We start from the raw sequence: 15,689 nt of genomic DNA on the forward strand, positions 1-15,689 counted from the left end.
GTGCCGGTTTCAAACCGCCGAACATTTCGTGTGGATCATTGTTGTCCAGATTGCGGCGGTTTAAAACCCCTGCTAAACATTGCAACGCAAATTGCCGGGTTTTGTGGCGGTTGTGCCAGCGGTTTCTGAGAACCGCCGCAAAATCATATAACCACCCCCTAATAGGCGACACTTAACAAACCGCTAGAATCCAGTTTCGCGGCGGCTTAAAACCGCCGCAAATCACTCCAATAACCGCCGCTATTTCCCGCTTCCTTTGTAGTGTTTGAATAATTAATATTTTTAATTTAAAAATAGAGTTTTGTTAAAAATATTACTATCGAGTTCGATATCCACCGATATGAGTAAATATCGATACTTTTCGATAAACTTAACTTTGCTAATATTTCATCGTATATCTTTTATTCTTATAAATATTATGTTACTAATATTATTATTATTATTATTATTATTATTATTATTATTATTATTATTATTATATATAACCGTTGGATCCCATTTCCTATCACATTAATCATAATCATTCATAATTTCATATATAAATCATTAGGAAAAGAAAAGAAAAAAGTGAAAAAAAAAACGTGGTTTATTGCGGACACACACACATAACCTTTTGACACCTAATCATCATGGTTTAGTTAGGATCACTACTTGCATGACCGAGCCAATCAGAAGAAAAAGAAATATTGGTAATGTAAATATATATATCCATGCATTAATGTTACGGCCCGGCCCGAAAATAGCGCGGGTTGACCCGACCCAAACAGCACCCGACCCGGATGTGTGCGTTCCAACCGACCCGGACACGTGTCCTGTACGACCCACACACGGCTGCAGGACAGTGTCCTTCGAGATATGGGCCTAACCTCATACGGGGCCCACTACTGACATGTATATAAGGGGAAGATTGGCTCTTCCCCCGAGGTACGTCACTTTCCCACATCACTCCCCTGCTTGTACGATTTCTGACTTAGGCGTCGGAGTGTCTTTGCAGGTGGCACCCCCCTCGTCCATTCACCAGCTCGAGTGCTCGTCAGCTCGACTAGTCCGCTACCAACGTGACCCAAGCCAAGGCGTCCTCACCTATCCACCCTTTCACTTGTGCACCCGACCTGTACGGAAACCGAACACCGAACATTGGCGCCGTCTGTGGGGAATCCTTTGCCTGAATGGAAGTCGCGCCAGGACCCGGCGACCGAGCTCGAGCAGCCGGAGGAGAAAAATGTCGGCGGAAAGGGCAGAGGAGGTAGCCAAGCAAACGGCCGACCTCCTAGAAGCAGGCTTTATACGAGAAGTGGATTACACGACGTGGCTCTCAAACGTGGTGCTGGTGAAAAAGCACAATGGCAGGTGGAGAATGTGTGTGGACTACTCTGACCTTAACAAAGCATGCCCCAAAGACTGCTTCCCCCTCCCCAATATAGATGCACTCGTCGACGCTGCGGCGGGGTACCGGTATCTGAGCTTCATGGACGCCTACTCCGGTTACAATCAGATACCGATGCACCGACCAGACGAGGACAAAACGGCGTTCATAACGCCAGGAGGAACTTTCTGCTACAAGGTAATGCCGTTTGGCTTGAAGAATGCAGGAGCGACATATCAAAGGCTGATGAACAAGATATTCCACGACCTTATAGGAAAAACGGTCGAAGTTTATGTGGACGACATCCTGGCAAAAACAACACGACCTGACGACCTCCTAAACGACCTGGCAAGTGTGTTTGCGTCCCTCCGTCAACACGGTATGAGACTGAACCCCCTCAAGTGCGCCTTCGCCATGGAAGCCGGCAAATTCCTGGGATTCATGATAACCCAGAGAGGGGTAGAAGCCAACCCGGAGAAATGCCAGGCAATACTCCAGATGAAGAGCCCAGGCTGTGTCAAAGACGTCCAGAGGTTGGCAGGGCGATTGACATCACTTTCCCTGTTCCTCGGGGCCTCGGCGACAAAGGCCCTACCATTCTTCAACCTCATGAAGAAAGGGATGGCGTTTGAGTGGACACCCGCGTGCGAAGAAGCCTTTCAACACTTCAAGGAAATCCTAGCGGCACCTCCCGTTCTCGGGAAGCCAAGGGACGGGGAGCCACTGTACCTGTACCTCGCTATAACAAGCGAAGCCCTGGCCGCGGTACTAGTACGGGAGGATGGGAGGACCCAACAACCAGTCTACTTCATAAGCAGAGCCCTACAAGGAGCAGAGTTAAGGTATAGCAAGTTGGAAAAGCTAGCCTTGGCACTCCTGACTTCCTCAAGAAGGTTAAAACAGTACTTCCAAAGTCACCGAGTGGTCGTCAGAACGGACCAAAGAATCCGACAAGTTCTCCAAAAACCCGACCTGGCGGGAAGAATGATGACTTGGTCCATCGAACTCTCTCAATATGACATACAGTACGAGCCCCGGCAAGCCATCAAGGCGCAGGCCATGGCGGATTTTTTGGTCGAAGTAACAGGAGATCCAGGCGAAGACACGGGTACACGGTGGAAGCTCCATGTGGACGGAGCCTCCAACCAGACCTTCGGAGGAGCCGGGATCATCCTAGAAAGTCCAAACGGGGTCGTATACGAACAGTCGGTCAAATTCGAGTTTCCCATCTCGAACAACCAAGCAGAATACGAAGCCCTCATAGGAGGCTTGACCCTAGCAACAGAGGTCGGCGCAAAAAGGCTGGAAGTGTGCAGCGATTCCCAAGTCATCACTTCCCAAGTAAACGGCAGCTATCAAGCCAAGGACCCCTTGTTGCAAAAGTACTTGGAAAAGGTCAAAAGCTTGAGCCAAAAGTTTGACGAGGTCACGGTCCAGCACGTACCCAGAGAAAGGAACACACGAGCAGACCTCCTATCAAAGTTAGCCAGCACTAAGCCAGGGGAGGGAAACCGGTCTCTCATCCAAGGCATGACAAGGGAACCTGCAATCGCCCTACACGTAACAACCCTAAGCTCTTCATGGCTAGACCCCATCACCAGCTACCTAGAACACGGCCAAGTCCCTGGTGACCAAAAGGATGCGGTGAAATTAAGGAGGGAAGCGGCCAAATACGCTATCATCCAGGGACAGCTGTTCAGAAAAGGGCTCAGCCAACCCCTACTGAAGTGCCTACACCCCGACCAAACGGACTACGTCCTCAGGGAAGTCCATGAGGGCTGCTGTGGGCACCACATCGGAGGAAAAGCCCTAGCAAGGAAGTTGATCCGAGCTGGGTACTACTGGCCGTCGATGATGGCAGACTCCAAAGAGTTTGTCAAAAAGTGCATGAAGTGCCAACAGAACGCCAACTTTGCCAAGGCTCCGGCAAACGAGCTGAGCTTGCTGACGACTTCCCGGCCGTTCGCTCAGTGGGGAATCGACCTCGTAGGGCCCTTCCCTGTCGGCCCTGGGCAGGTCAAATACCTCATAGTGGCAATTGATTACTATACCAAATGGATAGAAGCCGAACCATTGGCCAGCATATCCTCTGCCAATTGTAGGAAATTCATGTAGAGGCAGGTGATAACACGGTTCGGGATACCAGAAGTCGTCATCTCGGACAACGGCACACAATTTGCTGACAAAAAGTTCACAGAATTTCTCAACGGCCTAGGTATAAGGCAAAAGTTCTCTTCGGTAGAACACCCTCGGACGAACGGACAAGTGGAGTCCGCCAACAAGGTTATCCTTTCAGGGCTAAAAAAGAGGTTGGACAATAAGAAGGGTGCTTGGGCCGACGAGCTAGCATCGGTCCTCTGGTCTTACCGAACAACCGAGCAATCCTCCACCAAGGAAACTCCTTTCCGATTAACATACGGGGTAGATGCGGTGATCCCCGTGGAGATCGGTGAACCGAGCCCGCGATTGCTTTTGAAAGGAGTGGAGGAAACTGTAGAAAAGGACCTGATTGATGAAGCCCGGGAAATGGCCCATTTAACGGAAACAGCGCTAAAACAAAGGATAGCCCTGCGCTACAACACCAAAGTGCTCAAGAGGGACTTTGAGCCTGACGACCTCGTCCTGAGACGGAATGATATCGGCCCACCGACCCCAGGAGAAGGCAAGATGGCGGCGAACTGGGAGGGCCCTTACAGAGTGAAAAAGGTGATGGGAAAAGGAGCCTTTAAGTTAGAAAGGCTCGATGGCAAGGAGGTCCCGAGGACATGGAACGCCGACAACCTAAGAAGATTCTACTCCTAAAAGGCGGAACGACATGCCGGCTAATCTAGCTAAGTAGTCAATTTGTCATCTGAACTTTATAGTAACTTCCAAGTTTTTTATGTGGATACCGAATAAGATACACTTGTGTAAATTCTCTATTCTATTGCACCTCCGTCTTAACAGATAAATCATCTTGTCGCGACAAGCAACGACACCTAACCCGGGACTGATCACCCCGGGAGGTCGTCAACTACCGCTGTAACAAACGACTACACGAGAGCCAGCGGGCCGCCGGTATAAACAACCATAAACCAAAAACGGTTACTAGAAACAATAACGCAATCGGACAAGTGAGAAAAAATTTATCGCGACAACACGAGCAAGCGACTTAAAAGTCATTGTTCACAAGCCAAAATTAAAACGGCTAAAACTAAATTGTTCATAAGCCAAAACGGCTAAAATCAAGTACAAGCCAAAACAAAACGGCTAAACAAGAAACAGCGAAACAAAGACTTCATGTTTTCGGAGCATCAACAACCTGGCCATCCTTAATAATCTTAAAAACGCCAATTGCCGACGTGTCGAACTCGGGGGCAACAATTTTAATTTGAGCCTTCAGGGCCTCCTCGGTACCCAAAATCGTGCCTTTGCCCTGTTTGACGACGTCCTTGTATTTGGCCTTCCATTTTGCCAGTTCGGCCTCCACGGCCTGCTTCTCTTTCTCAACTTCGGCCGTACGCTTCTGCGCCTCGCCGACCTGTTTCTCCAAAGTCATCTCACGCTCGACCAAACGTTCGATCATTGCGTCCGACTCCTTCTGTTTCTTCTCGGCAGCTGTTAACTTTTGTTCGGCGGAGGTAGCTTTCTGCTCAGCGGTGGTAGCCTTCTTCTCGGCGGCGTCCAACTTCTCCGAGGACTGAGTCAACTGCTGCCGGAGAGTTTCCACTTCACTTTTCAATGCATTGTTGGCCTTCCCAGCGGAGTCCAGCTTCCGACGGAGAGACTCCATCCCGGATAGCTCGAACTCGGCTTTCTGGGCTATCACGGCTCCCCGCAGAAGAGTTCGGTACATCCACCTCGCCTGCCCGGCAAGGGAAGACTCATGGAAGTACTCCTCCGTGCCAGGAATGAGCTGGGTATCTATGAAGTTGCTGGCATCGAAATTCCTTTCCATGACGGTAAGGACACCTTCGGGACTAGATGACGCCGTGGATGTCTTCTTTCTCTTCCTCTTCAGGTTAGAGACCTCCACCACCTCCTCCTCCTCATCATCCGGGGTGGGCACCGAGTCCCCAGTCCCGACAACCTCACGAATGGGAGAAACGCGGGCCGCCTTACCCTTACCACCTTCAACCGAGGCGCCCTGAGCCGAGGTCCCGATCCCGTCAGTTGCGGCCTCCTGCTCGGGAACGTCTTTGTCCTCCGGAGCATCGGGTCCTTTGGAGGCGGGCTGCTCGTCACTCTTTTCATCATCGCCGCCACCAAGGAAAGTTTGAAACAAGTCGGAGAGACCAGTCACGGACGCCGACATATCCACTGCGGGGAAACAAGTAAGGACGGTTAGTCGGCACATAATATCAACAAGAAAGGAAAAAGATAAAGCATAAAGTAAAGAGCTCCTCACAAATATAATTGCGACCGGAATCCCGATCACCCATGAGGAGGTGGGGATTTATTGGGTTCTTCCCAAAGACCGCATTTAGCACCTCGGCAATTTGCTGATCTTCTGCCGACATGTTTTTATAAACTACCTTAATAAAACTATTGGCTCCTGCCCCGAAGCTCCAATAAGTCGGGATGAGCCGTACTCCCTCCAGAGACAACCAAAAGGGGTGGCGACCTTTGGCCGGACGGACCTTAAAATACTTGTCCTTAAACCCATGGTAAGAATCTTCGAACAAGCCGAAGATCTTCCGACCCTGAGCAGCCCGGAAGGACATGAACCCTTTCCTATGTTTCCCCTGCTTGGTAGGGTTTGTGAGGGTGAAGAAAAAGAGGAAGACATCTACGGACACCGGCAGGTCGAGATATTCACAAACCATCTCGAAACAGCGAATCGAAGCCCAGCTGTTCGGATGCAACTGCGACGGTGACACGGAAATTCGGTTTAAGAGCGCCATTTGAAAGGCTGAGAACGGAATGCGGACTCCGACTTGAGTGAACATGGCCTTGTAGAACCAAATCCAGTCGGCGACCTGACGGGGTTGGAAGTTGATCTCATACAACCGCTCGTGAGCAGCCGGGACGAAGGCGTCATAATTGGCCTCCTCGTCAGTCCCGCCGCACAAATACCCGGCTTGTCGGAACTCGGTGAGTTCCTCTTCGCTCATTTGGTTGGGTGAATCCCTCACATCAGAGACGACCCAAGCGTATTGGTCGTACGCCGCGGGGTTGACGGATGCCCGGGAGACCGTGCGTGCCATACCTACATGGGGGTACCATCCAGTTAGTCTAAGAGATCGGTTGCTCAAGCCGAACACACACGCCACCCTCATGACTTCCCGACTAAGGCCAAACATGACTAAATGGCTAAAAGAGCGAGAAAAACCTACCCTGGAATGGTACTTATCCCCCTAACACGTCTACTCGCAACTAAGAGACTACACAGTAACATCAAAAGAACCAAAGCAACAAGCATACCAAGAATAATGCATAAAGAAGGGAACAGACTCGAAGATTTACCTAAATTTGATGCAGAAAGGACGATTGCGGATCTGGAGAAAATGCAGAAACGGAGGCACCACAGCAAACACTTTGAAATCTTGTAGCAAGGAGGAAGAAAAGAAGAGCAGGGAATGTAAAAAGTGTAGAAACACCAAAATCAATCGTTTAAAAACGGCCTCCAAAGCGCGAAACTGCTAAGGGCAAAATAGTCTTTTCAAACAGGGTTTTTACCCCATTATGAGCATTCAATGCTCAAGCACAGGAAACGAAGCGATGGGACGGTTGCTTGAGCGAACCAAAAGACGCGCGTTGGGGGCACACCTTCCCCACGAGCGGCCGACCAGACGAGGTGCAAGACGACACGCCATTGGTAGCTCTCACGACTACCATTGGCGCGTGGGGGCACTGTTACGGCCCGGCCCGAAAATAGCGCGGGTCGACCCGACCCAAACAGCACCCGACCCGGATGTGTGCGTTCCAACCGACCCGGACACGTGTCCTGTACGACCCACACACGGCTGCAGGACAGTGTCCTTCGAGATATGGGCCTAACCTCATACGGGGCCCACTACTGACATGTATATAAGGGGAAGATTGGCTCTTCCCCCGAGGTACGTCACTTTCCCACATCACTCCCCTGCTTGTACGATTTCTGACTTAGGCGTCCGAGTGTCTTTGCAGGTGGCACCCCCCTCGTCCATTCACCAGCTCGAGTGCTCGTCAGCTCGACTAGTCCGCTACCAATGTGACCCAAGCCAAGGCGTCCTCACCTATCCACCCTTTCACTTGTGCACCTGACCTGTACGGAAACCGAACACCGAACAATTAACATAACAATGACATACACACACATACATATACATATATATATATATATATTAATTAGTCATCGCCATCTAATCTTCTTTATTCTCTTGAAACTGAACTTTTGAGAAAAAGAAGAGGATGGGAGCCGAGAGACAGAAAGATCGTAGCCCCATGAGCCTCCAATCTTCAACGTTTGATTTTTTGAGATCTGTAACTCTAATAAAAAATTTAATTCAGTAATAGTATTTGTGACTTTTTTCTTTACGTATTGGTGATATTTTTGTTTGGTAAAAATTAACAGTGACACAGTTTTTTTTTTCTTGAGTTCAGTCAATTAGAGTTCTAAAAGGCATAAATAATTTTTGACATTTTTTTTTCAGCAACTTGGTCAAAAAGCTTCTCCAGAGTTTTTATTGTTTTGATTTCGTACGAATGTAGGAATTTGATAAATCCTCAATGAATAAATATGTATTGAATAAGTGATTTGATGTTGTGATTGATTATTGATTAAGTTGGATTGAGGTTATATTGAATTTTTACATTATATTGATGTATTTGTGAAGTTCATGGCTTGGGTGTGATGAAACCAGCAGGACCGACCTGTTTTGGAGATTTTTGGGTTGGAATATCATTGTGGATCGAGTAAAAATTAGTGAGGTTTGATGGTCGAGAGATTAAATTAAAAGTTACGGCGATCGGTAACCGAAAAGCTCAAAAACGGATTAAAATACAAGTAATATTTTGAAAGAACAAGGCTAAGGGTTTCGGTTTTGGTATAATAAGAAGATTAGTATTTGAACTTTATTTTTGGAAGGCAACATTGTATTTGTGAATAAAAATTGAGGTACAATTTGTAATTATATAAGTTTTCGGGTATTTTTGGTAATGAATAAAGTACAGGAGTGAAATGGGTATTTTATAAAAATTCATGGATGTTTTTATAAATATTGAGAGCACTCAGGTTTCAAATATAATTTTATAAAAATGTTGGGTTAAAAATAAAATATTTAAAAGTTTGAGGTTTAAAATGTAGATTAATAAGAGTTTAGGAATAAAAGCTTTACAAAGCTAAATTTTTAAGAAAAAATATAAATATTATTTATTTGCCATTTAAATTATCTTATTTATATTATTGTTATTATTTTATTAAGAATATTATCTAGTAAGGATATTAATTTATTTATGATATACTAAAAGGGTAATCAGAGAACTGTCCTAAAAGTTTTAGAAAGACGAATCTAACTTAAGAATATTTGATTCTCTTTCCATAAGACACTTAGGGAAAGGCGAGGGAATAATGCAAAGATAATTTATATTGTGGAATGATAAGAAAGAGAAGAAAGAAAAAACGAAAAGAGAATGAGCTAAGCAGAGTTATGGTTGTGAGTCAGTCGAGATTTGCTTTCCAGAGATACATCGGCCAATCCTGAGGATGGTCGCACATGTATGACAGAGATTGCTTACAGAGGTTATCAATACATACATTGGTTAGAGAGAGCCTCACCTGTAAGATTGAAGTTGCTTACAAAGGTTATGTTTGCATACATCGGTTTAAGAGAGTCGCACCTGTAAGATAGAAGTTACTTACAGAGGTTGTGGCACTGAAAGTCAAACTCAGACAAAGGTTGCTGAGTTAAGTCGGAATATAATTCAATAAATAACAAAGTAATCTTAAAAGTTTTAGAGAACACTAACTTAATTAAAGAACCTTATGATTCTTTTCCATAAGATATTTAGTGAAGGATGAGAGAATAGTGTGAAGATAATTTGATTTATTTATGTTGATAACAAAAAGATTAAAGAAAAGATAAATCGGCACGTGTGATTATGGGAAGGTCACAAGAGGGTGCCGATAGTATGGTTATGGTGTCAAAGAATAAATATTAATAAGCCGTAGACTTTGTATGTGAATGTTTGTGCGGGGACGCCCGTAAATATGGAATGGCTTCCAGGAAAAGGGGTCACATGCTTTAGATGGAGAATCAGCACCTACACGTACTTGCAGAGGTTATGTCGCTGGATTGCCTTATCTGACTAGTGAGTTAGATTGTGTCGAGTGCGGGTCAAAATCGACAAATAAGCTCATTACCTACACTAGGGATAGACATGTATCATACTTGTTTATACATATTTGTTTGTGAGTGTGTTTTCTGTGACTATGGGTGTGCTAAATGACTGTTTGAACTCTATGTTTTTTAATTGTTAAATTGGATGGTTCCTTGTTGACTGTTATTGCTGACCAAGTATATATAAAATAAACTTAACTTCTAACCCCAATCCTACTAAGAACTCCCCAATTCTTATCCCTTATTTCCACCGCTTTTAGCTATAAGTGTGAAGGTTTAGTGCGGAGCTATAGGAGCATACAAGATTAGGTTCACGAGTTGAGTGATTAGAATTTATTTTTCCGTTGTTGTTTATTGTTTTTTGTTTTTGGAGGGGTAGGATTTGTTTTTGAGAATCTTGAAATAAGTCTATGTATTTAATGCTATGTGAAAACATATATACCTTTGTGGTTAAGTGAATTAAAATAAAGTCTCCTTTCGTTTCCTTAGTTAAAGTTTTGTTTCATATTCGCAAAGGCTCAATATTAAATAAAGATAGTATAGAATAAAAAGGTTTAGAGGTAAGTAACGCTTGAGCTTTTGGTACGATCATGAGGTGCTAAAACTTAGGGTGTTACAAGGGATATCTCAGTGCATGCACAAATAAGACAAACAAGTAAAACACAACTAGATTACAAGTACAACAAATAGAACATTTAGCAAATAAGTAGTATAATCAGATAGGCACACCAAAACAAGCACACTCAATCAAAACATATAAATGCATATGATGTATGCCTATCCTATGGCTGATGAGTTTCATCTGTCGGTTATATAGCCAACCCGACATGTCCGTAGCTAACCCGGACATCATCCTCTTGAAAATTGGTGAGTGATTCAGTACCCTAATGAGCCCAAATTTGACGATAATTTTTTGCTTGAATTGGACGAATTTCATCATATAAACTCACACTTAATCTCTAAAATAGCATACTTTTGTGATTTCTCCCTAATTTGGATCTAAATGTAAAAACAAGTATTTTTGTGCTTAAATTGAGCAATTTAATCACACTTTTATTCCATTCAATGCCTGATATGTTTTGTGAGTGATTTCAGGTCCTAGAGGCAAGAATGGCTAGGAAAAAGCGGAAGGAAGCATGTAAGAAGGGAGATTTTTTGAAGAACACAAAGGAGAAGCACACAGCCAAGTGTGCATACGCACAATCCTCTGTGCGTACACACAAGAGCAGAATCAGCAAGTATGCATACATACAACCTCCTGTGCGTACGCACAAGTGGAAAAATCAGCAAGTGTACGTACGCACACATCTATTCATACACACAAGTCCCTGCACGTGACTTCATTAAAATGTCATGTGGCTAGCGATTTTGGGGCTTTCTTGGCCTAATTTTGGAAGTGTTGAAGCTGAAATTGAGTGCTATATGAAGGGGACAACATCACATATCAAAAGATTAGGTTAGATTAGATAAAAAATGCATTAGGAGTAGGAGTAGTGTAGATTAGGAAATTCTCTCTTATGGTTTACTTAAATTTCATTGTAGCATTTTATAATCTCAAGTTTGATCTTGGATTTTGCTTATCTAATTGTAAGTACTCTTCAATTCCCTCTTTAATTACACTACTCTTGTTATATTTTCTTATAGTGGAAGTTATTTTGTTAATATTTCTAATTTTGATTTCTTGAAGTTTTGGTTTATGAATTTAGTGTTTTATGATTTATGTTTGCTTGATTGCATGTTTATTGTTGATTTTGTGAATAGTTTGGTTATAGTTTTTATTTTTCTGTGCAATTTCCTATGTTTTGGTTTTATGCCCACCAAGTGTTTGTGAAAATGCCACTTGGTAATTTTAAGTAGATTTTCACACCTTGTCTTGGAAAATGAGTTCCTAGGATACTAGAGTCATAATGTCCGACATTTAGTGGTAATTCTTAGGTAGTTAGTTGACTCTTGTTTCCACTAACGCTAGCTTTTTACTAAGTTAATTAGTAAGTTAGCTAGGATTTGTGGATTAAGACCTGATGACAAGTCATCTTATTCTAGCTTTTCAAGCATTTCTCACTTGTTTCATTAGGTTTTATGTACTTTCTTGCACTATAAATAAGTAATTTGGAGTAGGTTTTCATGATTATGTTGAATCAATCAACCATCTTTTATTTGACACAAAATCATAAGGTTTAAGCTAGAATTAGTTGGTTTTTGAATTATTTATAAACCTTGTGAATTTGGTGATGCTTTGATTGGTTGTTTTGATTACTTGTAGGTGAAGAAATGATGAAAAAAGGAAAAAGGAATCTTAGAGCATGCTTTGGAATTTAGGCCACGCTTTGAAAAGTGTGACCCATGACATAAAAGCGTGGCAATCATCCAAAGGAGCAAGGGTCAGCGTTCACAAAGGCCAACCAAGGCCAAGCATAGCGCTCTCTAATCGAGCGCAGCGCTCTCTAATCGAGCGCTAGCAAGGAGCGCCCAACACCAAGGCACAAGGCCAAGGGCGCTACGTTGATTGTCCAAACGGAGTGCTACAAGGAATGCCAAATAAACAAGGCCAGTGTTCGAATTGGATAGAGCGCTACATTAACTCTCTTACCTTTTTTGGGCTCCCACCAAAATATAAACAAAGCGCGATACTCATGAATGGGGGAGTCAGGAATCGAAACCATGCACACAAGGCATAGAATGAGCACTACATTACAAGGGAACTCCCAAAATGAAGTCAGCAAGGTTCGAAGAGAGCTCCAAGCTCACTAAGACATGCGCACAAAGTAGCGCTACGTTGCCTTACCAAACTGAGCGCTATGTATGAGGCCTAGTTCGAAGAGCTTGACACAAGCAAGGGAGCGCTACGTTATTTCATTTCACTGAGCGCTCCATTGGAGGTGGCCCTGGGTCCAATTTCAATTAAAAAGTCATCTTGGATTCACTTCTTCACCAACTTAAAAAGCCCACTCCAAATCCTGACAACCAAAAATAGAAAGTGTATAAATAGGAGTTAATTTGATTTGTAAAGGACCTTTTTCCTCACTTTTACTTTCACTTTTACCTTTAGCTCATTTTTAGTTTTCATTTGTCTTTGAATTTCTGATTTTGGGAATTGGGATTGAGATCTGAGTTTTCTTCCTAATTGTTCTTGCTTTGGCAACTTCTACTTCCTGTTTTAAATTTTAGATTGAGTTTGAAGAAATTTTGTTTTAATTCTTGATCTGAAATTCATCTTTGTTCTTCTTCTGCATAATTCTGAGAATTGAGGAATTGGATTTGAGTTTCATCTGCTGTGTCATTTACATTTCTTCTGCAATTTATTTTCTGTTTGATCAAGGGTGTAAATAAGATCTAGATCTGTATTCTAATTTCATTGCTTCTCTTAGATCTTCAATTTTTTTTTTAGATTTCATAATTAAGCTGAGTTTTCTTTCTATTTATTTCTTTAAGTAATTTTTCATTTCTCTTTAGATCTTCTACAAATTTCACTTCACCTTCTACTTCTCTGATTGATTGCACTTTACATTTTCCTATTGAATTCTGAATCCCAGCACCCAAATCCCTTTTACTCTTCAAGCAATTCACATTTCTCAGCAATTTAGATTCAGTCATCTAGTTTTTTTGCACTTTAAGTTTCAGCCATTTATATTTCTTGCAATCTAAGTTTCAGTCATTTACATTACTTGCACTTTAAGTTTCAGCTCAATTTGTATTTTTTGCACTTTAGATTCTGTCAATTTCCTCTCTCCCTTTTATTTCATGCAATTTAGTTTCTGCTATTCAAGTTTCACTCAAATCATCAATTTTTTGCTTAACTAAATTCATCACCTAACTAAAATTGTTCAATCCATCAATCCCTGTGGGATCGACCTCACTCTTGTGAGTAATTACTACTTGATGCGACCCGGTACACTTGCCAGTGAGTTTGTGGAATCATTTTTCCCTCATCAAGTTTTGGGCATCGTTACCAGAGATTGATTTAGATTGACAATGATTAAGTAAGGTGGTGGACTAGATTAAGCACTTTTTCTTTATTTTTCTTTATTTTGATAAGTACACTAACTATTTGAGACTTTGTCTCTAGTAACTCTCACTGCACTCAAGCTACAAAGTGCTCTGTGTGTTTTTTGTTGTTTTGGTTGTATGACAGAAGCAAAGAGAGAGGTCTCCACCTCTGGTGACATTGATGAGAGAACTCTTCGAAGAATAAAAAGAGAAGCCAGAGGAAAGGGAATTATTGGTGCAAAGGAGTTAGAGGAAGAGAACCAGGAAATGGAAGGAAATGCTCCTAATGCACCAGAGGGAGTGGCTAACAACAATGGCCAGCCTCAAATGAGGGTTCTAGCTTCCTACATTTTTCCTAATCCAAGTCAATGCAAACAATTTTGAATTGAAGCCTCAACTAATCACTTTCGTGTAGAACAATTGTTCCTATGGAGGAGGCCCACTTGAAGATCCAAACCAACACTTATCCACTTTTCTGAGGATATGTGACACTGTAAAAACCAATGGTGTGCATCCTGACATTTACAAATTATTGATGTTTCCATTTTCCCTGAGAGAAAAAGCTACTCAATGGTTGGAGTCATTTCCAAGAGACAGCATCAACAATTGGGAATATCTAGTGAACAAGTTCTTAGCCAAGTTCTATCCTCTCCAAAGGATCAGATCATCAGACTCAAAACAGAGGTCCAAACATTCACTCAGATGGATGGAGAGTCATTGTATGAGGCATGGGAGAGATACAAAGCTCTAATCAAGAAGTGCCCATCAAAAATGTTCAGTGAATGTGATAGACTCCAAAACTTCTATGAAGGATTAACACTGAGTGCTCAAGAAGCACTTGATTACTCCGCTGGAGGCTTAATACAACTCATGAAGACAGCTGAGGAGGCTCAAAATCTCATTGACACTGTAATAAATAACCAATATTTCTATGGTCATCAGAGGCAATGCCAACCAGCTCAAAGGAAATGTGTATTGGAGCTTGAAGGTGTGGACACTATTCTAGCTCAGAACAAGGTGATGCACTAACAAATCCAGCAGCAAATGGAGATGATGGCCAAGAGGATTGATGGCCTCCAAGTTACAGTAGTGAATACAAGTCAACCATCACCCACATGGGGACAAAATGAAGAAAACCAAGAGGATCAGCAACAAGAACAAGTTCAATATGTGCACAACCAAGGTTTTGGATCAAATGACTTTCATGTAGACACTTACAACTCTTCCTGGAGGAACAACCCAAATCTGAGATGGGGAGACAACCAGAATCAAAACCAGCAGCCATGGCAAAGAAATTCAAACCAAAACAACTCAAGAAATACAAACAACAAAAACCATCGGCAAACTAACCAAAATCAATACAAAAAACCACAAAATAACTACCTCAATTCCAACTTCTATCCACCCAATAATCCATCAACTAACCAAAACACTTTTCACCAACCCTCAACACCCCATAATCAACCACAACCACCTCAAGACTCCAAAAGAATCTCCAAGTTAGAGATAATGATGGAAAGGATGATGAAGCACCAAGAGCTAACCAGCAAGAACCATGAAGCCTCAATGAAAAATTTAGAAAGGCAAATTGGTCAATTATCCAAGCAAGCAGTAATTGAAAGACCAACAAGCTCACTCCCAAGTGATACCATTCTGAATTCCAAAGAAGAATGCAAAGCCATCCAGTTAAGGAGTGGAAGAACCTTGGTGAAAAACAAGGAAACTAACAAGAAGCTTGTAGACAATGACAAAAGGCCAGCTGAAAAAGAAGAAGCCATCAGCAAGGAAGAAGACAAGCAAGATCAGGAGAAGCTTAAAGAGAAAGATGAGTAGCTATAAGCTTCAAAGAAGGGGAAGCAAGTATTGGAAGAATCATTACAAGAACAAAGGAAGGTGGTGAAGGCATACACACCTCTTCTGCCATATCCTGAAAGATTACAAAAAGAACTCAAGGATCAACAAGTCCCCAAGTTCCTTGAGGTCTTCAAAAAGCTGGAAATTAACATTCCCCTTGCTGAAGCATTAGAGCAGATGCC

General features: G+C 42.8%; 2 protein-coding genes across 2 annotated transcripts; both read left to right on the forward strand.

Annotated features, from left to right (window-relative positions):
• Window positions 1–1,222: 1,222 nt before the first annotated feature.
• LOC130949754 (uncharacterized) lies at window positions 1,223–4,168 on the forward strand. The gene is made up of 4 exons (XM_057878394.1): window positions 1,223–1,484; window positions 1,593–1,954; window positions 2,039–3,382; window positions 3,482–4,168. Exons 1-4 carry the CDS (start codon window positions 1,223–1,225, stop codon window positions 4,166–4,168), a joined length of 2,655 nt encoding a protein of 884 aa, XP_057734377.1.
• Window positions 4,169–14,697: 10,529 nt separating this feature from the next.
• On the forward strand, window positions 14,698–15,486 carry LOC130949756 (uncharacterized). The gene has a single exon (XM_057878395.1). It carries the CDS (start codon window positions 14,698–14,700, stop codon window positions 15,484–15,486), a length of 789 nt encoding a protein of 262 aa, XP_057734378.1.
• The last annotated feature ends 203 nt before the right edge of the window (window positions 15,487–15,689 follow it).

Source organism: Arachis stenosperma, chromosome 9 (genome assembly GCF_014773155.1).
Source record: "Arachis stenosperma cultivar V10309 chromosome 9, arast.V10309.gnm1.PFL2, whole genome shotgun sequence".
Classification (NCBI taxonomy): domain Eukaryota; kingdom Viridiplantae; phylum Streptophyta; class Magnoliopsida; order Fabales; family Fabaceae; genus Arachis; species Arachis stenosperma.

What these genes read in the sequence shown, in the direction of transcription:
- LOC130949754 (XM_057878394.1), top strand. Translation starts at nt 1,223, where the DNA reads ATGTCGGCGGAAAGGGCAGAGGAGGTAGCCAAGCAAACGGCCGACCTC. An exon ending in TCGGGGCCTCGGCGACAAAG is followed by an intron (nt 1,955 to 2,038) that starts GCCCTACCATTC and finishes CAACACTTCAAG; the next exon opens with GAAATCCTAGCGGCACCTCC. An exon ending in TCCCTGTCGGCCCTGGGCAG is followed by an intron (nt 3,383 to 3,481) that starts GTCAAATACCTC and finishes AAATTCATGTAG; the next exon opens with AGGCAGGTGATAACACGGTT.
- LOC130949756 (XM_057878395.1), top strand. Translation starts at nt 14,698, where the DNA reads ATGGAGATGATGGCCAAGAGGATTGATGGCCTCCAAGTTACAGTAGTG.